The 24,975-nt window shown below is 45.1% G+C and overlaps 1 protein-coding gene across 1 annotated transcript in view; it reads left to right on the forward strand.

Moving 5' to 3' along the window:
- Positions 1-118: 118 nt before the first annotated feature.
- LOC146577215 (uncharacterized) overlaps positions 119-24,975 on the forward strand; it is a 29,683-nt gene continuing 4,826 nt past the window's right edge. Inside the window, exons 1-2 of the mRNA XM_085267634.1 lie at positions 119-895; positions 24,373-24,727. Of these exons, the coding sequence (XP_085123760.1) occupies positions 392-895; positions 24,373-24,727 (859 nt within the window). The 5' untranslated portion in view covers positions 119-391. The remainder of the gene's footprint in view (positions 896-24,372; positions 24,728-24,975) is intronic.

Consider the following 24,975-nt stretch of genomic DNA (forward strand, 5'->3'; position numbering starts at 1 on the left):
AAGACACCAACTCATCCACAGTGGAGTTAGAGCGTACAGCTGTGATCAATGTGGCAGAGCTTTTACTCACAGTAGCAACTTACAGAGGCATCTAGTTACCCACTCTGGAATTAAGGCATACAGCTGTGACGAGTGTGGGAAGGGTTTTACTGAGAAGGGTTACCTAAAACAGCATCAGGTCATCCACACTGGAGAGAGACCGTTCAGCTGTGACTTGTGTGGAAAGTCTTTTTCCTTGAAGGGTTACCTAAAACAACACCAACTCATCCACAGTGGAGTTAAAGTGCACAGCTGTGATCAGTGTGGCAGAGCTTTTACTCACAGTAGCAGCTTACAGAGGCATCTAGTTACCCACTCTGGAATTAAGGCATACAGCTGTGACGAGTGTGGGATGGAGTTTACTCTGAAGGCTTCACTAAAACAGCATCAGGTCATCCACACTGGAGAGAGACCGTTCAGCTGTGAACAGTGTGGAAAGTCTTTTTCCTTGAAGGGTTACCTAAAAACACACCAACTCATCCACAGTGGAGTTAAAGTGCACAGCTGTGATCAGTGTGGCAGAGCTTTTACTCAAAGTAGCAGTTTACAGAGGCATCTAGTTACCCACTCTGGAATTAAGGCATACAGCTGTGACATCTGTGGAAAAACTTTCAGCCAGAGAGGGAGCCGAAATACACACCTACGCATTCACACCGGACATGATGTGTACTGCTGTGAACAGTGTGGCAAACAGTTTACAACAGACGCAGTCTTACAACGACACATGTTTACCCACACTGAGGAGAGACCTTATGAATGTGACCTGTGTGAGAAGACTTTTAAATCTCCACATCACCTGAGACGACACCAACAGATCCACACCAGAAAGAGACTCTACAAGTGCAGCTACTGTAAGGTATGTATTTATTAGGGGTGCAACGATACACAAAATTCACGGTTCGGTTCGGTTCGATATTTTTTCGATACAAAAAATGTTCATGCCTTTTTAATTTGTCATTTATTAAACTTGTAAATATATATTTTAACTCAAAAGTACAGTTTTTAAATTTAATGTTGCTGAAACAAAAGTAATTTAAAAAATAAATATATCTCAGGGCTCTCAAAATTTCAAAATCCCTGGTAGCCCTTCGGGCAGGGACTCTTCAGTTTTTGGTAGCCCAAAATAAATGTAAGTAGAATAAAAAAGAAAGCAATTTTTTGATTGATGTTTTGTTTCCTTTACAATATTGTTGAAAAAATTGTTGAAAAACAAATTACAACATTGTATAAAAATTACAATCATCAACTCAAATACTTGGTTCTAATTGAACAGAAATTTCTATGAACTTGTAAGAACTCTGTAGGACATGAATCAGTCTGTGTCAGATCCTGAATTTGAAATTTCCACTGAAGTCACGGGTAAGAACAAGTGGAACCAAGATCAAGGCCATTTGCTTTTTGAACTTTGCAAAGACTGCTAAATTGTGCCAGTGGTAGTTCACTCTTTGCAACATAGTACGCTGTTCTAAACAGATTTTTTCAGGTTTATTTTTAGTATGTTATTTGCAATTGGTGTTTGTTCTGGGAAAGATATTGCAGACTGAGCAATAATGCATTTCTTGCATTTCTCATGGGTTCTAATGGGGGCCTTTCTTAGAATGACTGGTCCCAGTAACAAAGGCGCTTGTTGACTCAGCAATTGAAAGAAAACCAACGACACACCCGGCAGAACATTATGTTATTTACACGGGTCCACATAAGTGGTCCGGATGTGCGCATTCGCTGTCAAAATAAAAGACACGCACCAGATAAGAAGTTGCAGCGTGCGTTTGCGTCCATATAAAAGGCAGTGTTTTTGTCCGCTAGAGTGGGATTTTCACGGCACATTCCGCACCACATCTCTGTGCGTTCATCATTTGTTTGAAGCCAGCTCATCTCCTGCAACCACTTTTCCGAGAATACGTGCTTCTTTTGTGGTTCGGACTCCTTCTGACATTTCTTTGGAGGTGGAGGAACACCAAAGTAATTGCTTAAAGGAGCTTGCTTCTTCGACATCTTTAAGAGTTCTAAACAAATGTCTGTCCTCCTCCAGAAAATCTTACAGTGGGGCAAAAAAGTATTTAGTCAGCCACCGATTGTGCAAGTTCCCCCACCTAAAATGATGACAGAGGTCAGTAATTTGCACCAGAGGTACACTTCAACTGTGAGAGACAGAATGTGAAAAAAAAATCCATGAATTCACATGGTAGGATTTGTAAAGAATTTATTGGTAAATCAGGGTGGAAAATAAGTATTTGGTCAATAACAAAAATACAACTCAATACTTTGTAACATAACCTTTGTTGGCAATAACAGAGGTCAAACGTTTACTATAGGTCTTTACCAGGTTTGCACACACAGTAGCTGCTATTTTGGCCCATTCCTCCATGCAGATCTTCTCGAGAGCAGTGATGTTTTGGGGTTGTCGCCGAGCAACACGGACTTTCAACTCCCGCCACAGATTTTCTATGGGGTTGAGGTCTGGAGACTGGCTAGGCCACTCCAGGACTTTCAAATGCTTCTTACGGAGCCACTCCTTTGTTGCCCGGGCGGTGTGTTTTGGATCATTGTCATGTTGGAAGACCCAGCCTCGTTTCATCTTCAAAGTTCTCACTGATGGAAGGAGGTTTTGGCTCAAAATCTCACGATACATGGCCCCATTCATTCTGTCCTTAACACGGATCAGTCGTCCTGTCCCCTTGGCAGAAAAACAGCCCCATAGCATGATGTTTCCACCCCCATGCTTCACAGTAGGTATGGTGTTCTTGGGATGCAACTCAGTATTCTTCGTCCTCCAAACACGACGAGTTGAGTTTATACCAAAAAGTTCTACTTTGGTTTCATCTGACCACATGACATTCTCCCAATCCTCTGCTGTATCATCCATGTGCTCTCTGGCAAACTTCAGACGGGCCTGGACATGCACTGGCTTCAGCAGCGGAACACGTCTGGCACTGCGGGATTTGATTCCCTGCCGTTGTAGTGTGTTACTGATGGTGACCTTTGTTACTTTGGTCCCAGCTCTCTGCAGGTCATTCACCAGGTCCCCCCGTGTGGTTCTGGGATCTTTGCTCACCGTTCTCATGATCATTTTGACCCCACGGGATGAGATCTTGCGTGGAGCCCCAGATCGAGGGAGATTATCAGTGGTCTTGTATGTCTTCCATTTTCTGATGATTGCTCCCACAGTTGATTTCTTCACACCAAGCTGCTTGCCTATTGTAGATTCACTCTTCCCAGTCTGGTGCAGGTCTACAATACTTTTCCTGGTGTCCTTCGAGAGCTCTTTGGTCTTGGCCATGGCGGAGTTTGGAGTCTGACTGTTTGAGGCTGTGGACAGGTGTCTTTTATACAGATGATGAGTTCAAACAGGTGCCATTCATACAGGTAACGAGTGGGGGACAGAAAAGCTTCTTACAGAAGACGTTACAGGTCTGTGAGAGCCAGAGATTTTCCATGTTTGAGGTGACCAAATACTTATTTTCCACCCTGATTTACGGATAAATTCTTTACAAATCCTACCATGTGGATTCATGGATTTTTTTTTCACATTCTGTCTCTCACAGTTGAAGTGTACCTCTGGTGCAAATTACTGACCTCTGTCATCATTTTAGGTGGGGGAACTTGCACAATCGGTCGCTGACTAAATACTTTTTTGCCCCACTGTATGTATGCAAACACGCATTGCAACTTCATATCTTGTGCGCGTTTTTTTTTTTTTTTTTGGACAGCGAATGCGCACCTGCGGACCACTTATGTGCAGCCCCGGTTATATAGCTCATCATATTGCAGCCACAGAAATTCTTTTGTCCATGAAACCATAAAGCTGCACTTTCTTTTTGCCTTATAGTCTGATTTGTCATAACTTTTCCGTTTTGTGGTAAACTTTTCTTTGGCTGTCACTTCTTCACCCTGACCTGTCTTATTTGGCTCAGCAGAACTAAAATATATATCCTGCTGCTTTTACACACACACACACATAACGCTCAGCGATTATCTGCGCGATCAACCTCTCACATGTTTAAGCTGCGGGAGATTTCACTTGTCATGTTTGCATAGTAAGCTAACGATTGATAAGATGATGTCAGAGGAATTGGTGCACAAATTATCACCACTCACAGATCAGTGCTGTCGCTCTCTATACACAGTTCGCGCGATTGCAAAGTGAAAGCAAAAAACAAGCGCAAATTCAAACGCGATTTCAATATGTCACATATTGACAGTGGCTCACCGATGCCAATGACATAATTACCCAGCTACATTTCTGAAAGAATGCAAAAGCATTGACATATATTTTTCCTTCCTACAATAGCCCGACGGGCAGGGAAGAGATAGATTTTGGTAGCCCGACTGGAAAAATCGCTAGCCCCAGGACATCGGACTAGCAATTTTGCAAGCCCTGTATCTGATTGAGGAATCACTCATCTTTGGAAAAGAGAGTTTATTACAGAGAAATGGCTCTTTCCAAAATAAAAGCTATACTATACGCTTCTTCTGGGCTATATTCTCAGCAGCATATTGTAGCGGGTCAGGGCTGTTCGGGATTCTGTTTGTACAGTTATGTTTTGTTTATGTTGCCATAGTGACGGGTGACGCCCTCTCACTGCGACGGTGTGTCCTTCCGGGGTCAGAGGGCGCCCTGTGTGTTGTTGTTGCTGTGCGGTTGCCGCGCTGAGCAGTTAGCTAGCGGCAGTGTTCTTCGGCAGATGTCAATAAACGGCTGTGCTCCCTGGCTAGCTCACGGGAAGCAAGACCAAACGACACCTCCGTCTCCTCCTTGTCTGAGCTCGCCACATTGGTGTCAGAAGTGGGATGATGGTGGCACCCCATGTTCTGACCCGAGTGACTTTCCCCCCGCCGGTCGTGACCGGCTGGTGCGCCAAAAGAAGGCACCTGGACATTTGCAGGACTTTGTGTGGGGTAATGGGGTCGTCGGGGACGACTGACCCCTTAGGTTGGGGCTATGTAGCGGGTCAGGGCTGGTCGGGGTTCTGTTTGTACAGTTATGTTTTGTTTATGTTGCCATAGTGACGGGTGACGCCCTCTCGCTGCGATGGTGTGTCCTTCCGGGGTCAGAGGGCGCCCTGTGTGTTGTTGTTGCTGTGCGGTTGCCGCGCTGAGCAGTTAGCTAGCGGCAGTGTTCTTCTGCAGATGTTAATAAACGGCTGTGCTCCCTGGCTAGCTCACGGGAAGCAAGACCAAACGACACCTCAGTCTCCTCCTTGTCTGAGCTCGCCACAATATTAAACATATCAGGTCCCCATAAGGAGAATCCTGTGCTAACGGCTGTCTAAATGACTCGGGTAAAGTTTGTAGCATGCATGCTTGTTGTTTTTGTCTGCTTCCACTTGTCTTTGCACTAGGATGATGTCGGCGTAAATGTGCAGTCATATTCGTTGTGTTCCCACTAGTGCTGTCAGCGTTAATCTCGTTGAAATGATGTTAACACCACAACACGGCAAATCTCCGTTAACGAGCTACCCCTGATCGCCCCGTGCGTGGGGCTAGACGGCCAACACGTTAACGAGCCAACTGCGCTGACACACTAGTTCCCACCCATGTAATTGAGCATTGCGTGGCACATCCAACATACTGTTTTACTTTAGTCCATGACACGCTTACCTTCAGGGTCATACGTCACATGAAAACCAAAATAGTTCCAAACGCCAGATCTTTTATTTATTTATTTTTTTTGTCCCGTTGGGTCTTTAGCCATCAGAATTGTTGTCTTAAGGCCAAGAAAAATGCCAAGCGGATTTATTTTACCAAGTGGATCATCATGGCCTTGCCATATTGGTCCATTTGATTGACCTTTATTATAAATTAGAGATGGCACGATACCACTTTTTTATGTCCGATACCGATATCATAAATTTGGATATCTGCCGATACTGATATGAATCCGATATAGTGTTTTTTAATCAACAAAACTGTTTTTTAAATATCTTGCTGCATTTTGAAAGTCTGCAAGTTCATAATCAAGTTTAAAACAACAACTACACTAAAACTATTCTGTTATACCTGTATACAAAAAAAATATTTCATAGTTCAGCAATACTGATCAATCTAATAGGCAAGGCAAGGCAAGTTTATTTGTATAGCACAATTCAACAACAAGGTGATTCAAAGTGCTTTACAGAGACATTAGGAACAGAAACAAATAAAAAGCATGATTTAAAATTGATTAAAACAAGCAAATAAACTAACTAACTAATTAACAAACAAACAAACAAAACAGTATATAAAATCAAAACAGATAAAATCAGAACAGTAGATAAAATCAGTAGTTAAATGTAAGTTTTGAAATTTAAGCTTAAAGTGTGGATTTGGTGCTTTATTCAAATGCAGCTGAGAACAGGTGAGTCTTCAACCTGGATTTAAATAAACTGAGTGTTTCAGCTGATCTGAGGCTTTCTGGGAGTTTGTTCCAGATATAAGGAGCATAAAAGCTGAATGCAGCTTCTCCGTGTCTGGTTCTGACTCTGGGAACTGATAAAAGACCGGATCCAGATGACCTGAGGGATCTGGAAGGCTCATACTGGGTCAGGAGGTCACTGATGTATTTTGGTCCTAAACCATTCAGAGCTTTATAGACCAGCATCAGAACTTTAAAGTCTATCCTCTGACGGACAGGCAGCCAGTGTAAAGACCTCAGAGCTGGACTGATGTGGTCCACTTTTTTGGTCTTAGTGAGGACTCGAGCAGCAGAGTTCTGAATGAGCTGTAGTTGTCTGACTGATTTTTTTAGGTAGACCTGTAAAGATGCTGTTACAGTAATCAAGCCTACTAAAGATGAATGCATGGACTAGTTTTTCCAGGTCCTGTTGAGACATCAGATCTTTTATCCTTGAAATATTCTTGAGGTGATAGTAAGCTGACTTTGTTATTGTCTTAATGTGTTTTTCTAAGTTTAGGTCTGCATCCATCACTACACCCAAATTTCTCGCCTGGTTTGTGGTTTTTAGATGTATAGATTGAAGTTCTCTGGTGACCTGTAATCGTTTTTCTTTGGCGCCAAAGACTATTACCTCAGTTTTGTTTTTGTTTAGCTGGAGAAAATTGTGGCACAACCAGTCATTGATTTCCTCAATGCATTTACCAAGAGCATGCACAGGGCCTTGGTCTCCTGGTGACATTGTGATATATATTTGTGTGTCATCTGCATAGCTGTGATAGTTTATTTTGTTGTTGTTTATAATCTGTGCCAGTGGGAGCATGTAAATGTTAAACAGAAGGGGTCCCAAGATGGAACCTTGGGGAACTCCACATGTGATACTTGTCTGCTCAGATGTGAAGTTACCTATTGATACAAAGTATTTCCTGTTTTCTACGTATGTTTTGAACCAGTTTAGTACAGTTCCTGAAAGACCTGTCCAGTTCTCCAGTCGTTTGAGTAATATGTTGTGGTCAACTGTATCAAATGCTGCACTGAGATCCAGTAAAACTAGGACTGACATTTTTCCACTGTCTGTATTCAGACATATGTCATTAAACACTTTGGTCAGAGCGGTTTCAGTGCTGTGGTTCTGTCTAAAACCTGACTGGAAGGCATCGTAGCAATTATTCTGTTTTAAGAAGTAATTGAGCTGTTGAGAAACTGCTTTTTCAATGATCTTACTTAAAAATGGGAGATTTGAGATCGGCCTGTAGTTGTTCATTTGTGTCTTGTCAAGATTGTCCTTTTTCAGTATAGGTTTGATTACAGCAGTTTTTAGTGATTCTGGAAACACACCAGATAATAAAGAAAAGTTGACGATCTGTAACAGGTCTGACTCTAAAGTCTTTGAGACCTTTTTGAAAAAACTTGTTGGCAGGACATCTAAACAGCAGGAGGAGGAGTTCAGTTGACCTAAGATGTCCTCAGGTCTTTGCTGTTAATAGGTTGAAACTGTTTCATGGTGTTTAAACAGTTTTTTGGTGGACACAGTACATATCCTGGATCTGCTGTTGATGTACCAATTGCTTGTCTAATTTTTTGGATTTTTTCTGTGAAGAATTTGGCAAAGTCATTGCAGGCCATGGTCGAATGAAGTTCAGCTGCCACTGGCACAGGAGGGTTTGTTAGCCTGTCAACTGTAGAAAATAAGACCCGAGCATTATGGCTGTTTTTAGTGATGATGTCAGAGAAGTAGGACCTCCTTGCACTCCTCAGTTGTAAATTATAATTGTGAAGTTTCTCTTTATAAATGTCATAATGAACCTGGAGGTTTGTTTTTCTCCATCTGCGCTCAGCTTTCCTACACTCTCTTTTTTCATTTTTCACCAGTGTGGAGTTTCTCCATGGAGACTTTTTCCTTCCAGAGATAACCTTCACCTTAATGGGAGCAATGGTGTCCATTACATTTAACATGTTAGCATTGAAGCTATTGACGAGCTCATTGACTGACCCTCTGGACAGGTCAGGTGTTAATGGGAAGACCTGGTTAAAAATTGCACTACTGTGTTCAGTTATACACCGTTTTGTGATCACTGTTGTTGATATATTTGTGTGGGCTGAGATTTTACTTTCAAAGAAAACACAGTAATGATCAGACAGGCCCACATCAGACACAGTAACCTTTGAAATGCTCAGGCCTTTGGAGATCAGTAGGTCAAGAGTGTGTCCTCTATTATGTGTGGCCTCTGTTACATGCTGAGTCAGCCCAAAGTTGCCCAGAGTGTTACTCAGGTCTTTAGTCCCTTTGTCCTGAGGGTTGTCCACATGAATGTTAAAATCCCCAACAATAATTACACAGTCAAAATCAACACAGATCACAGACAGCAGTTCACTGAGGTCATTAAAAAAGTCTGTGCAGTATTTGGGAGGCCTGTAAACATTAAGAAACACAACTTTGGATGGGGCCTTCAGCTGTAAAGCCACATATTCAAAAGACTGAAAACTTCCAGGAGATAGCTGCTTACATTGAAATGATTCATTAAATAAGACAGCAACCCCTCCTCCTCTCCTGCTCACCCTGGCCTCACTGATAAAACTGTAGTTAGGAGGGGTCGTCTCGATGAGAACAGCTCCACTGTTACTTTGGTCCAACCAAGTTTCAGTTAAAAACATAAAATCAAGGCTGTGCTCAGTGATTAAATCATTAATTAAAAATGTTTTCCCAGCTAAAGATCTAACGTTTAATAAAGCCAACTTAAGTGTTTTAGAGGCATTACTTGTCCCCTCGTGTTTGGGAGCAGTCTGTGGCACACAAGGTATGTTTACTATGTTTAAAGATCTTTTAGAGTGCAGCTCTCTGTGTTTTGACCAGGCCACATGTCTCCTTCTGTCACCTAAAAGTACAGAGATTTTAAAACCTTCTAGTAAACAGGGTCCCAGCTTCTCCTGGGAAAAGTCACCACTGCCATAATCCTCATAGCCCGGACCCTTCACACATCACACATCAGACTGCGGAGACAGAGCATGAAGGTGGTAAAGAGGAACTAAGGGGGGCGAGGCTGGGCAATGTGACTTCGATTGCTCTGTTGAGGGTGGGGCTCGATGGCGAACCTTTGGCCGCTCTGGTGGGGGGTTTATGGGGGACAAAAAGGGATTGGGACGGGGGGTAGATCTGAGCCCAGCATTGACCCGCTCCATCATCTCCTCAGTGAATTTCAGATGTGGGGGGGAGGGAGAAAGGGAGGGGGAGGAGGGTGATGGCCTGTCAGGGGTTTGGGGGACTGGGGAAGGTTGTGGTCCCTTGTCCTGGTCGTTGGTGTTGTTGAGAGAGTTGGAGGCAAATAGGGACCCCTTTTCTTGCCTTTCTGAGGCTCTTCCCGGGTGGGGGCAAATGGAGCTCCTCCTCAAGGTTTCTGCTGGGCTTTGTCTGTTCTTGGAGTACTGTTTGTTCCTCTTTATGAGATAACTCCTCGTTTATCTCAGCCTTGGCACCAAGCACAGATGGATAACGTATGGAATAAAACAAGTTGGAGGTTTAATAAACTTAAACCTACACCATCCTCCCTATTCTGGTATTTTAAAGAGTACTTAGCGTAAATATTAAGCAACCTAACTAATAGGGTTCCAACTCCCAGCAACAACAAAAATAAATAAATAAAAAATAGGTAACCACCCCTCACGCGCCACCCCATGATGCTTAATCGACGTAATCAACCTTAATTTGATGCAGTGTGAAAAAAAAATGCACAGAAATCAATTATTTTTCAAGAAATATTAAATAGATTCAACATCTTTCTTCAACAAAATTGCAGACTGCACAGATGGTACCTTCCCAAAGGAAAAAGTACTATAGCTTACTAGGGTATATATATTAGACTTAATAGTCACTATATACAGTAATTGACTTCTATTCATTTTACATCAAATTAAAACTTTGGGTGTCAGATAATTATTTATTAAAAGCTAGACATTTTAAATGAGAATAAGAAAGAAAAGTATGTCTTTGTGCCCCCTTTTCCCAGTTAATGCCCCCCTGGTTAAACTTTGCTAGATTCGCCCCTGCACAGTTACCAGCCGTCAGCTACATAGAAAAAGATCCTGGTGTAGAAAGTAATATTAAATAAATTGTAACAACAGCTTATCAAGCTTAAACGTGCTGCTGTTGTTCAGCCGCTGGTTTCCTCTTTCTGGTGCAAAGTGGGCCAAAAACAAACAAGAGAGACGGACTCGCGACAGAAAAGCCGATCAGCTGATCATTGAGCAGTTTCACGATTGAAGTAGCAGCCGGAGAGCGAGAGGCAGTCGCTTGTTAAGCTTAACTTGGGAAAGCTTTACAAACATTCAGAGATGGACTTACACACTTGCTTCACTTCTCTCGGGGATAACTTTGTCGGAGATGAAATGCCAGGTTGCTAGCGAAGCTCCACATGCTATCCAGACCACCGACGGTCCCGCATGCCACAGCCGCTCTATCACGTGATGCATACTGCTCCGACGTGCTAACGTTCTGAGGCGAGTTACGGCGTGTTGCAAGTTTTGTGAGGTGCTTTCGTGATATTTAATGGATCGGATTACATTTTTTTATTTTTCTCCGATATCCGATCCAGTAATTTAGGTCAGTATCGGACCGATACCGATACGTAATATCGGATCGGTCCATCTCTATTATAAATATGAATTTATTTTATTTTCAGTTGCTACAAATGGGACAGACATGACTGGGGGATAGGACAGGGAGAAAGAATGAAAGAAAGAGAGGGAGAGAAAGAAAACCAAAGGGGAGAAGAGACGGTGAGAAGGGGTGGAAGAAAGAAAAAAAAAACACAAACAAATAAAACACCTGGGTCACCTGTATGGAGGGAAAAAAACAGAAGAGAAAGCAAACAACAAAGAGCAATATAATAAAAAAAACAGCACAATCACAATAAACTAGCTAGCCATAGATATCAATAGTTACTAAATAATAAACGATATTGTGCAGCACGCAAGATAAACAGCGCACAATGTGCTTTGAGGCAGCAGCCAAGAAAGCTGTAGTCCGCGTCTGTGAATATCCGTGTGTACACCTGTGTGCATACCTGTGTGGATCAGCATGCTTGCATTCCAAAGGTTTCTCCATGTAACGATCTGCTAGGGAGTGTGGGGAGCCACAGCCCTGTCCTCCAGGGTATGAAGCCGGTATGGAGGAGATCAAACCTCCAGACATCCAGAGGCTCCCAGAGCACAAGAGACCAAGGAAGACCAACAGAGGGGCAGCCGCGCCACTGTCCCAGTAAGAGCTGAGGAGAGTCCCAGATGAGGGCTCACTCAGCAGCCGCGGAGCAGAAGCCAGGGGGAGTTGCAGTGACGCGCCCGTGAGCTCCGCCGGCAGCCAGCCGTGCCTGAGTGACCGAGCCCCAGGCTGAGAGGCCGGGGGCACCCCACCTTCGAAGTGGCCCGAGCGAGCCCCAGGCTCCAGGCCCCGATAAGCGGCCGCCAAGGAGTGAGCCGGTGTGTACCCGGATGCCCACCCCCAAACACAAAGAACCACCAACGCACCGACACCTGAGGGAGTCCGCCACCGGCAGGGGAAATGGTGGTGGTGGAGATAGGCCTCCAAACCTTGGAGGGCCTGAGATGTCCCCAGAGATGTGGCGTCTGATACCCAACCTGACATATAGACACAGACATACAGGAACACACAGACACAAACATCCATTCCCACCCTCATGCTCTCATATGCACTTACTCCACACTCAACCAATGTGGTTGGGACATAAAGAGACGCTGTACACACTCCCCAAGCGTACTCTACGAACCAGGTCTAGGTACCCTTGCCCCTGGAGGGGGGAACTGCACCCAGACCCAGGTGGTGTTACCCTTTTCCCTGTGGTGGGGAGAGGCAGACCGCCCCGACTCCGCAGCAGCAGGGAGGCCCCACACTCCAGACTGCAGTCGGACGGCCAACTCCTCCTAGCCCCCCCGCTCCAGCAGGCCGCAGAGAATGGGGGTGAGAGAAGACTCCAAGCCTCCCTCCACCCGCATCTTTGTAGTGTTGATGCATGTGTGTTCTAAGGTGCATTTAAAACCCAGGAGGGCATGGAGCTACCTGCCAGAGAGCAGCAGGTAAGCGCATAGTCCCTCCTGCTAGCCCTCAATGTCGCACGTGTATTTAAAATTGAGAGGTGGGCAACGACGCCAGGGGTGAGGTGTACAACCCTGATGGTAATTTAGACTCCGTGTATCGTGCCCACCCCCAAGATCCTATATGTATGTGTAATGAGAGTGTGAGTAATGTGATTGTCTAAGATGTGGGATAAAATTGAGGCAGAGGCAGCCAGAAGGGGACAGAGGGGTGGGGGGTAGCCTCCTCTGCACCCTGGTGACATACCCCTACTCCAAGGCCCTGCATGTGTGGGTGGTTGTGGTGGAGCGGGAAGAGGGAGGCAGCTGGAGATGGGGAGCGAAGGAAGGGAGGGGCAGGTGACCCCTACGCGGGGCCAGCTCCCCCGCTGACCCCAGTAGGCACTCCCATACTCCGCGACCCGCCAGGGAAACGGGGCCCAGGCCCATCCAGACCGGGACCCAGCGCAGCAGCGCCCCCCAGCCCCGGGACAGTCCACCCAACCCCACCACAGAGAAAACTGCACCCACCCCACCATCCACTCATCTTCCAGACTACATGAGACAATAGACACCCAGGCTGAGATCTTCCTCCACCTCTCCTGTATCTCCCCCTCCTGCAGAGAGTTCCTGAGGAGAGGAAAGCTCCTGCAAGGTGTGACAATCTCCCCCACCAGTTGAAGAGCCCCCCAGGTGGCTCGACGCACCAGCGGCACCCTGCGCCAGGGATGGGCCCCCATGCACCCACCCGCCCTCAACCCCGGCAACACACCAACCAGGATCCAAGGCCCCGAGGCCCGGCCAGGGCCCCAGCCCAGAGACGGAGCGCCCCCAGAACCTCACGCCCATCCCGGACCCACCCAGGGGCAGCCAGGCTACCAGGTCAGTAACCCACGTCCGTCAGCAAAGACCCTCCCTTAGCCCCGCTGCACGCAGCCACGAGGAAACAGTCACCTGAGAGCCAGAAGAGCCCCCAACCGGACATGACCGCTACCCCGGGTTGAGCCCCCCAAGGAAGATGCCTCCGGGGAACCCCCCGACGCCCTAAGCCTGTCCCTACCCCCACACCAATCACAACAGTGAAGGCGGGACCTAACTATGACCCCCCCCACCCCCACTAGGTGATGGAGCTGATCAAAGGAGCCCAGAGCAATTGATCTGATGTGGTGGCCGAGGCTGTATCAAGACTAATGTAATCTAATAGATAATTTCTATATTGGTTAGAATTAAGATTGTTTTTATTTTTCCAGTTCATGAGGACAGTTTTCTTGGCTATGCATAGGGCAGTGAAAACCATATGGGCGATATTCTTTTCTGAAGTGACATTATCTAAGCTGCCCAACAAACACACTAAGGGGGAAGTTGGAATGTTACATTTCAGACATTTTGATAAGTCTTCACATATCTCGCGCCAAAACTTCTGCACTGGTGGACAGAACCAAAGAGCGTGAATGTAATTGTCTGGTGTATTGCCTTGACAGTGTGAGCAGTTGTTGGAAGATGTAAAGCCTATCTTGAACATCCGATGACCTGTATACTGCACTCTATGTAGTATTTTGTATTGTATTAATTGCAGACTGGGATTTTTAATCAATTTAAAGGTTTTTAAGCATACCTGAGACCAGAAGTTTTGGTCTAAACTGACTGATAAATCTGCTTCCCACTTTGCAATAGGAAGTGATATTGATTCATCTAATTTAGAAAGTGTTCTGTATATTTTAGATAATAATTTGGGGGATTTAAGAGTAAGGAAATGTGCTGCACTTGGTGGTGTTTGTAATTCAACTTGACTGAGGTTAAATTTCTTTTTTATTATGGATTTAATTTGTTGATATTCTAAAAATCTTTTCTTGTTGATCCCATATTGTGCAACTAGTCTGTCAAATGGAATAAATTCTGTTCCCTCTAATGTATGTTCTAAGTGTTTAATTCCTTTACAACTCCATTCTGGGAAATTAATCATATTATTGTTTTGTAATATGTCAGGGTTATTCCAGATAGGTGTACGTTTGCATGGGATTAATGAAGACTTCGTTATTTTTAGAAACTCCCACCATGCTGTCAGAGAAAAGCTGATGTTGATACTTTTAAAGCATTCATGTCTTTTGATGTTTGAGCTAATAAATGGTAGGTCTGAAATCTCTAGATCCTTGCATAGTGCCTGTTCAACATCTAGCCAGGGCTCATCTAAGAAGGTATGTTTTAACAATTCCGAGATGAACTGAAGCCTGTTGGCTAAGAAGTATTGGTGAAAATTAGGCAGTTCTAATCCTCCTCTATCCCTTTTTTTTGTAGCATTTTTAAGCTGATATGCGGGGGTTTATCTTTCCAAAGGAATTTGGAAATATATGAATCCAGAGATCTGAACCAATCTTGTGATGGTTTGTTAGGGATCATCAAAAATAAGTAATTTATTTTTGGCAAGATCATCATTTTTATAGTGGCGACCCTTCCCATGAGTGATATGGGTAAAGATTTCCATCTAGTCAGATCGCCTTCTACTTTCTTTAGAAGTGGGATGTGGTTTAATTTAGTTAAGTCTGAAAGCTTAGGAGAAACATTAATACCTAAATATTTAATAGTTCCGGATTGCAGTGGGGCAGAGGAAGTATTATGGAAGGAGCAGTTAATGGGGAGAACTGTAGATTTTGGCCAGTTAATTGAATAATCTGAAACTCTTGAAAACCAGTTTATTAGAGTAATTACCTCAGAGAGGTTGGTTTGTGTGTTTTGCAGAAAAAGCAACACATCATCCGCATAGAGACTGATTTTATGTTCTATGTTCTTACATTTTATGCCCTTAATTGTTGTAGCCTGTCTAAATGCTGCTGCTAGAGGTTCGATAAAAATTGCAAAAAGTGAAGGAGAGAGTGGGCATCCCTGTCTGGTGCCCCTCAGGAGACAGAAGCTGGAGGATGTCTGGTCATTTGTTCTGATACGAGCTGTTGGGGAATTGTATAATATTCTTATCCAGTTTATGAAAGAGTTTCCAAAACCAAATTTGTGTAAAGTTGCGAATAAAAATTTCCAGTTAACTCTGTCAAATGCTTTTTCTGCATCTAGAGATAATATTATGGTTTCGATGTTTTTATTGTATGAGTAGTCTATTAAATTAAGTAATCTACGAGTGTTTGTTGAGGAGTGCCGACCTTTTATGAAACCAGTTTGGTCAGGATGAATTAAGAGGGGGGTTATTTTCTCTAATCTCTTTGAGAGAGCTTTGCAGATTATTTTAAGGTCTACATTTAAAAGAGAAATTGGACGATAGCTTGAGGGAAATAAAGGGTCTTTGCCTGGTTTTAGCAGGAGACTAATGTTGGCAGAATTCATGTTTGGTGGTAGTCTGCCATTTTCCTCGATTTCCTGCAACATTCCGTGGAATACTGGTGCCAGAATTGTCCAGAATTCTTTGTAGAATTCTGCAGGGAAGCCGTCTGGACCTGGAGCCTTATTATTGGGCATACTTATCAGGGCTTCCTGGAATTCACTTGGCGTCAGTGGCGAATCCAGTTCCATTGCTTGACTGTCTAGTAATTTTGGAAGAGTAAAGTTGTCAAGAAACAGGTCAATTTCATTTTTAGATGGGTTTATTTGTGGTGAGTATAAAGTTTCATAGAAATCCCTAAAAATGTTGTTTATTCTTCCAGGGTCATATATTGTGTTCCCCGATAAATCTTTAGCAGCACATATAGTTGTTTTTTTCTTTCTTTATTTTTAACTGGTTAGCTAGAAATCGACCTGATTTGTTACTGTGTTCAAAATTCTGCAAGCGAAGTCTTTGTATAAGGAATTGTGTTTTGTTTTTTTTTTATTAATAGTTTCATTTAATTCTAGTTTTGTCTTGCGTATTTTGTTCAATGTTTCCTGATCTTGGTCGCACGCGTAGGCTTCTTCTAGTGATTTGATGGTTTTTTCTAATTCCTGAATATATTTGTTTTCTTCTTTCTTTTTGTGTGATGAGAAAGAAATTATTTTACCTCTCATCACAGCTTTCCCTGCTTCCCATAGAACAGAAGCAGATATTCCGGGAGTGTCATTAAAGTCTAAATATGAAGTCCATTCCTTTTTAAAATATTTAATAAAGTCTTCATCTTTAAGCAGTGATGTATTAAATCACCAGTTTTTACTTGGCGTAGTATTATTCTTGTGCATTAGTGTTAAAGATACAGAAGCATGATCGCTGACAGCTATAGGATGAATCTCAGTGTCTGAAATGTTTCTCAGCAGTGAGCTGCTGACCAAAAAATAATCCAGACGAGAGTAAGAGTGATGAACATGCAAGAAAAAAGTATATTCCTTACTGTTGGGGGGAAGGGAGCGCCATGCATCGCGAAGGCCAAAGTCGCTCATATACTGTTTGATTATATTTGTGGATTGCCAATTGCGCTGAGTTCCTGTTGTGTTGAGCCTATCCATTTCTTCATTTAGTCCAAGGTTGAGGTCACCGCCAAGAATGAGTGCGCAATCGAGGTGTTCAGAGAGTGTACTAAAAAATCCGTGGAAGAATGAGGGTTCATCAACATTTGGACCATATATACTTACAATACATAGTTTTTTGTTCAATATTGATAGTTTAATAATTAGAAATCTACCCTCTGGATCTATAACTGTATCGAGTACTGTAAAATTAACATTTTTATGTATTAAAATTGCTACTCCCCGTTGTCTAGAATTATAACAGGCTGCAAACACGTTAGGAAACTCAGGTGTTTTAAGTTCGTTTAAACCTGTGACAGGTCTGTGAGTTTCTTGTAATAAAACAACATCTGCCTGTAGTTTTTTAAGCTGGTTAAATATCTTTAACCTCTTTCCTCTGGTGCCAGCTCCATTTACATTCCATGTGACAAACCTCAGCATGCCCATAATTGTGTGTGTATGTCTAATGATGTACGCTGGGTGTTTCGTTTAGACAGGTGGAGAGAGTGTGGAAACATCCCTTGTTTGTAAATAGAAAGAGAGAGAGAAAAAGTGTGGTGAGAGGCTCCATAAGTCTGACTATGTGTGTGAATATTCACTAATATGAACAAGCGTGGCTTGTGTTATGTGTCCTGCAAGTCTGTGCGTGCTGTGAGGCTGTTGTGAATGTGCTGCCATTGAGCGGATGTGTTTGCGTGATCGTGGTGTGAAAATATGGAGAAATAGAGGGTGTTGTTTGTAGGTGAGTGGGGAAGTAGGTGAACACAGCAGTGAAAGACAAGAGAAAGAAAGAAACCACATGAACTGTGAGCGACAACAAAAAAAGGAAACGAAACAGAAACATTCCAATTAAAGCAATGACGGAGGGTGACGGTGTTATATCTGCTATGACATCCTACTGATATTACTAGGTTAAACCCATTTTAGAGGAGAAAGTGTGAATGAATAAGAAAAGAGTGTAGCGGGTTCTTATCTGGAATCAATCAATCAATCAAGCTTTTATTCGTCACATGCAGGTTGCCCTGCAGTGAAATGGGACCCCCCCCCCCGACCGTACATATATCAGAATCAGAATCAGAATACTTTATTGATCCCTGGGGGAAATTATTTTTTGTTACAGTGCTCCATTTTAAACCAACATTAAGACAAGACAGACAATACACTAACTAAGAATAGTACAATATATACATATATATACATACATACATACATAAGTCACTCATAAATAAATAGTTGGAAAAGAAACGTGTAGTTGTAGCAGCAAACAGTGTGTTAAGTGGATGCGTTGTACAGGGAGATGGCCACAGGCAGGAATGATTTCCTGTGTCGTTCAGTGGTGCTTTTCGGTAATCTCAGTCTCTCACTGAACGTGCTCCTGTGACTGACCAGCATGTCATGGAGTGGGTGGGAGGTGTTATCCAACATTGTCTTTATCTTGGACAGCATCCGCCTCTCCGACACCACCTTGAGGGAGTCCAGCTCCATCCCCACAACATTGCTGGCCTTACGGATTAGTTTATTAAGTCTGTTGGCATCTGCGACCCTCAGCCTGCTCCCCCAGCATGCAACAGCATAGAGGATCGCACTGGCCACAACAGACTCATAGAAAATCCTCAGCATTTTCTGGCAGATGTTGAAGGACCTCAGTCGCCTCAAAAAATAGAGACGACTCTGGCCCTTCCTGTAAAGTGCTGTGGTGTTTTTAGCCCAGTCCAGTTTATTGTCAATGTGTACTCCAAGGTATTTATAGTCCTCCACAATGTCAACACTGACCCCCTGAATTGAAACAGGGGTCAAGTGTTTCCTGGTCTTCCTGAAGTCCACGATCAGTTCCTTGGTCTTTGCCACGTTGAGCTGCAGATGATTCTGCTCACACCACGTGACAAAGGAGTCGACCACAGCCCGGTACTCTGTCTCATCATCCCTGCTGATGCATCCAACCACCGCAGAGTCATCAGAGAACTTCTGAAGATGGCAGATCTCTGTGCAGTGGCTGAAGTCTGTGGTGTAGAGGGTGAAGAGGAAGGGGGAGAGGACAGTCCCCTGTGGTGCCCCTGTGTTGCTGATCACCTTGTCAGACACACACTGTGGGAGACGTACATATTGTGGTCTTCCTGTCAGGTAATCAACAATCCAGGACACCAGAGAAGCATCCACCTGCATCGCTGCTAACTTATCACCCAGGAGGGTCGGCCTGATGGTGTTGAAAGCACTGGAAAAGTCAAAAAACATGACCCTCACAGTGCTCGCCGGCTGGTCCAGATGGGTGTAGACACGATTGAGCAGGTAGATGATGGCGTCCTCAGTTCCGAGACGAGGCTGATAAGCGAACTGAAGGGGATCCAGGTGTGGTCTTACTATGGGTCGCAGCTGGTCCAGGATGAGCCTTTCCAGGGTCTTCATGATGTGGGAGGTCAGTGCCACGGGCCTGTAATCCTGGGGGCCACTGGGACGAGGCGTCTTTGGTACAGGGATGAGGCATGATGTCTTCCACATCACCGGGACCCTCTGCAGACTCAGACTCAGCATAAACAGTTTATGAAAGACTCCACACAGCTGGGGGGCACAGGTCTTGAGGACAAGGGGACTCACTCCGTCTGGTCCAGCAGACTTGCCTGAGTGAAGTCTCCTCATTTGCATCTCAACCTGGTATTGAGTGAAGGTGATGGGTGGGGGAGGGGTGTCAGGACTCTCACAGGAGGCAACATGTGAAGAGAGAGGCTGGCACAGTGGTGTGGCTCTGGATTCCAGGCTGACTACAGGTGAGGTTGTGGGGGTGGGAGCAGACACTGTGGTGTCAAATCTATTGAAAAACAGATTCAACTCATTGGCTCTATTCTCACCTCCCTCAGTTCCCCTGCTGTTGGTTGGCCTGAATCCAGTGATGGTCTTCATGCCCCTCCACACCTCTCTCATGCTGTTCTGCTGGAGTTTCCACTCCAGCTTCCTCCTGTAATTGTCCTTAGCCTCTCTGATCTTGTCCTTTAGTAACACCTGGATCTTCCTCACCTCCTCTTTGTTGCCCCCTCTGAAAGCCCTCTTCTTGTTGTTGAGGAGGGCTTTGATGTCCTTAGTCACCCACGGCTTGTTATTTGGGTAACAATGAACAGTCTGAGCTGGAACAATGGAGTCGGTGCAGAAAGTTATGTAGTCTGTGATACACTCAGTAAGCCCATTGATGTCCTCGGCGTGAGGCTCACAGAGTGTTTCCCAGTCGGTCACCTCGAAACAGCCCTGTAGTTCTGCTAAGGCCTCCTCTGACCACCTCCTGACAGTCCTGGTGGTCACAGGTTCCCTCCTCACAATTGGCACATAGCGGGGGGTGAGGTGAATCAGGTTATGATCTGACCTACCAAGTGGGGGGAGGGAGGAGGAGCTGTATGCATCCTTGACGTTAGCATACAGTAAGTCTAAAGTTTTCTCTCCCCTGGTGGGACAGTCCACATATTGTTTGAATGTTGGTAGTGTATTGTCCAGTGATACATGGTTGAAGTCACCCGAGATCACAATAAAGGCACTCGGGTGCTGAGTCTGTAGCCGAGCTATGGCAGAGTGGATAGTGTCACATGCAGCTGTGGGGTTAGCAGAGGGGGGAACATAGACAGCCACCAAGATGACGTGAGAGAATTCCCTGGGTAAATAATACGGCCTGAGTCCAACAGCACACAGTTCAGTGTCCGGGCAACAAATCCTTTCTTTGATTGTTATGTTGGCAGGGTTACACCACCGGTTGTTAACTAAAACAGCAAGCCCACCTCCTTTACGCTTACCGCTAGCGATGCTGTCCCTGTCCGCCCGAACAGTGTGGAAGCCTTCCACGGAAGCATTCTCATCGGGAATGTCCTGGTGCATCCATGATTCGGTGAAACACATCAGGCTACACTCTCGGTATTCCCTCTGACTCCGTACCAGTGCTGAGAGCTCGTCGATTTTAATTGCCAACGATCGCACATTACCCATCACGATAGACGGCAGACACGGTTTAAACCTCCTCCTCGCTTCGAGCCTCCGCTGTCTCACCGTCACCTTTTTTCTTCTCTTCTGTCCTTGACCTCTGCATCCCCGATGTGTTTTCCTCCAAATTTCAGCTGGTACTTCTGCGGGCCTGGCCAGCGAGCCGGCCGGCATCAGGGCGATCAGCTGATCTCTGGAGTAAACAGTCCGTGCGTGTAGGAGATGTGCCGCGGTCCCGTTCCTTGATAAAAGTAACAGTTCCACGGCCACCAGAAGAACAAAAACTCTCTCAATCCACATGATTGAGTAAGAGATAGAAAACGGAGGAAAATACAAGTCAGGAAAAAAAAGAATACGTAAGGAAAAAAAAGCTAAACTAAGAGAAAAGCAGGAGCGACTGTAACAGGCTGCACGCTGGTTGGCGCATGCGCACTAATATAACACAAACATTACATGGGGATACAGGTCGGAGATTGGTAGAATCAGAAAAACATTGAAATATACACTACAGTGGGGAAAGTACAAGAGGAAAAAAAGAGACCCCTACTCATGCTATGATTCCATGGTAGGACAGCATGAGAACAGGAAACAAAAAAACTCCTCTGCACAAAAAGCACATAAATGTCCACAGCACAACATTGTGAAGACATGACAAGCCACAGGGGTGGGAGGGGGGTGAGGGGTAATCCGAAGCGAACACAGCAGCCGCCCCGCACAGCGCTACCATTCCAGCGCGGCACGCAGACCCGCCGTGTTCCCTCGCAGGAAACAAGCATCGAAGGCGTTGGGAAGGGAGGGGGGATGAGTGCGTGCTTATCAGTGTAAGTGTATGTGTGTGCGTGTCCATAGTTCAGCTGAGACAGTGTCCTTCGGCCTATCAGGCTAAGTAAACAGTCCTCCAGCCGATCCAGGTGTCCTTCATGGGATGGGAAGAATAGTCATCACACAGTCGTTATCAGGGAGTTGTTTTGGTGGGCTCCAGCCTTGGGCCTGAGCAGCTGGCGCCGTGGTGTCCAAATGTAGAATATTGTTGATTTCTCCTTTATGCGAGCAGCGAATTTAGCACTCTGACACTGGGGCCTCGATTTCCCGTTGGAGAGCCGCGAGCCTCCCCATGATGGTATCAAGCTTCTGTTCCGTGGTGTTCTCGTTCTTTTGGTTCTGAGACCCCACAGCTGCAGTGAACCGTTCTGCGATGTTATCCAACTTTCGCTCAAGGGTGTTATTGTGAGCAGGCCCCTCTCTGATGTATCCCATCATACGCTCAATGGTGTTAGTTTGAGTCTTCACGGCAGCTGTAAGCGTCTCCAAGGTGTTAACCATGCTGCGTTCGGTGTGGGAGGCCGCGCCTCGTCCCATCGCTTCAATTCCAGCGGTCAGCTTAGGGGGGGTTTGAACAGCTGATTCCGCTCTCTTATTTCTCCGATAAGTCAGGGCCAAGCCAGCTCCGATCAGCAAGAACCCTGTTATCATGGTTCCGAATAGGTAAATATCCTCAGCGTCCTCGATAGACAGTCCCGCCAGGCACAAGATCCTCCAGGTCTGCCACCCATCCATCGTGTAACCGGCAGGGAAAGTCCCTCCAGGGCACTCGGGCTCTCCCGAGCCCAGACTTCTCGTTGAGAAGAGGGTGTCAATAGCATTCAGAGACCAGTTGATCAAATCCATAATTCTCTGTTAGGTTTTAGAGAACGACAGTGAGAGACTGTTCGAGGGAAAAATAGTGCACGCGAGACAAGACAGGACACAAGAGGCTAAGCAGGGAAGATAAGGGGAAGGAGGAGAGGAGAAAAGTGCGACCGCCTTCACCGAGAGCCAAGAAAGAGAGTCAATATAACCACGGTGTGGTGCCGGGGTCGGTAGAGCTGTCCGTCCACGGCGATGACAGCACGGGAGCCTTTCTGGATGAAGCTACGTCGAACTGGGAACAGGACCTTGCATCGTTCCAGGATCTCTTTGGGGAACTGGTCGTTCACGCTGAAGTCCGTTCCTTTCAGCTCTCTGCCGCAACTCTTCACCTGTTCCTTCTGTTTGAATTGACCGAATTTGGCCACAATAGGCCGTGGTCTCCCGGTCCGCGACCTCACGTCCCCCAAGCGATGTACTCTATGGAAGTCGATGTTCTTTACGGTGTCCTCCGGCAGCTTCAGGTGGATTTTAATGAAGCTGTTCACCGTTGCCTCCGCGTCCTCTCCGGCAGATTCTGGAATACCAGAAAACACAAGACTATCTCTCATGCTACGGGCTTGTAGATCGATAACGGACTCTTTTATTTTTTTATTTTCAATGTTCAGCTGGGTCACGTTATCGGTGAGAGATTTGACCAACTCCCGTAGAGTGGTATTTTCAGCGGCAAGCGTTTCCACCTGCTGCTGGCTGAATTCCAGGGATTCTCTCAGAGATTTAAATTCCCGGTGTAAAATCTCCACCAGGGACAGCCTCGCATTGAAACTGGACAATCGCTTGTCGATTGACTCCAGGATGTCTACGATGTCTTTGCCGGCGGGCAATGTTGTACCGGGGGAGTCTGCCGGGCGACATCTCTTCGATGACGGCGTCTCAATTTTGGTCGGGGAGGATGCACTGAGGGCCTTCTTCATTACTAAATCTTGAAAACAGCGGTCGATGTAATCTTTGAGAGCGTCTAAACACCCCCCGTTGTCCTCCAGGGTGTTAGAGATGATAGAACAGATGTTGTTAGTTATATGACAATTGATTAGTATATTTGGTAATACTGAAGCTTGAAAAACCTTTGTTAAACTCTATGCTACCATTTGCTTTTTTTTTTTTTTTCCGCCAATTCTCCGGCGTCTGACGTCACCTACAACATGGGTCGCTTACCTTACTCGTCACTTCCGTCACTTACTTTCCAAACGCCAGATCTGAATGAGGGTGGGGGAGGTTCAATTTGCCATGTTGCAAGGAGAGCTTAACTTCTGTCTCCCTGCACTCTTCATTCTGGCAATGCTGTCTGTGTTGAACGCTCAGTGGATCTGCGTTCGACAGTGCAGCCTAGGCGGAGTAGTCGAAAGCAGATTCTCTGAGCGCTCAACACAGACAGCATCGTCAGACGGAAAGTTGATAAAATAAATTACAAATTTTGTATTGTTCGATACATATGCGTACGAACCAAAAGCACTGTATCGAACGGTTCAATATCGATTGCGAGTATCGTTGCACCCCTAGTATTTATATTGTTATCTTGTCATTTTAGCCTGACTGTTTGGAACAACTCTGCTCATTAAACTGTGTTAGCATGTTAGCAATTCTACTGCATGGAAAAGCAGCTCTGAGTGATTATTCAGATTTTCCTTTCAGTTATGATTTTAGTATTACTGTAGTATTATGGTGGTAGTATTGTAGTTATTGCAGCCCAGTAAACTGAGTGTGTTAACTGAAACAGTCAAATGTAGTTGGACGTCTGCAGAGATGCTCTTTATTTCAGGCGATGTTCAGGATACAAATGTTGAAGGACTGACTTACACTGTCTTTGTGTCTTTGTTTAGAAGCAGAGCGACACAGATGGATCCAGTTCTCAACCCTGTCATCACTGTGGTGGTGGGAAAGACTTTCATTGTGACCTCTGTGGAAAAACTTTCAGTCGGCAAAAGACCCTAAAAGTACATCAACATAGACACACTGGAGACAAACTGAAATACTGCAAAGAATGTGGGAGAAGCTTCACCACACCAAGTGATTTAAAACGACATGAACTGATTCACAGTGGGGTTAAAAAGCACCTCTGTGATCAGTGTGGGTCATCCTTCACCACTGCAAGGGACCTTAAATCACACAAACGAGTCCACACAGGAGAGAAACCACACAAGTGCAGACACTGTGAGAGAAGCTTCTCACATTCAGGTAATCGTAACATTCATGAACGTAAACACATGGAAGGAAACTACAGCTGTGACCAGTGTGACAAGAGCTTCAGGAATCTCAGTTCATACTCTGCACACAAACGATCCCACGTTACTAATAAACTGTTTCACTGTTACCAATGTGCCCAAACATTCACCTCATTGTCTGCTCTGTGCAAACATCAGCGCGATCACTCAGGGCTGAAATCACTCCCATCACTGGATCACAGTGAATCTGAAGACACAGAA

The sequence above is a fragment of the Mchenga conophoros genome, linkage group LG3, assembly GCF_057382185.1.
Source record: "Mchenga conophoros isolate Kocher_MC1m ecotype Shallow Benthic linkage group LG3, M_conophoros_male_GT1.1, whole genome shotgun sequence".
Lineage (NCBI taxonomy): Eukaryota > Metazoa > Chordata > Actinopteri > Cichliformes > Cichlidae > Mchenga > Mchenga conophoros.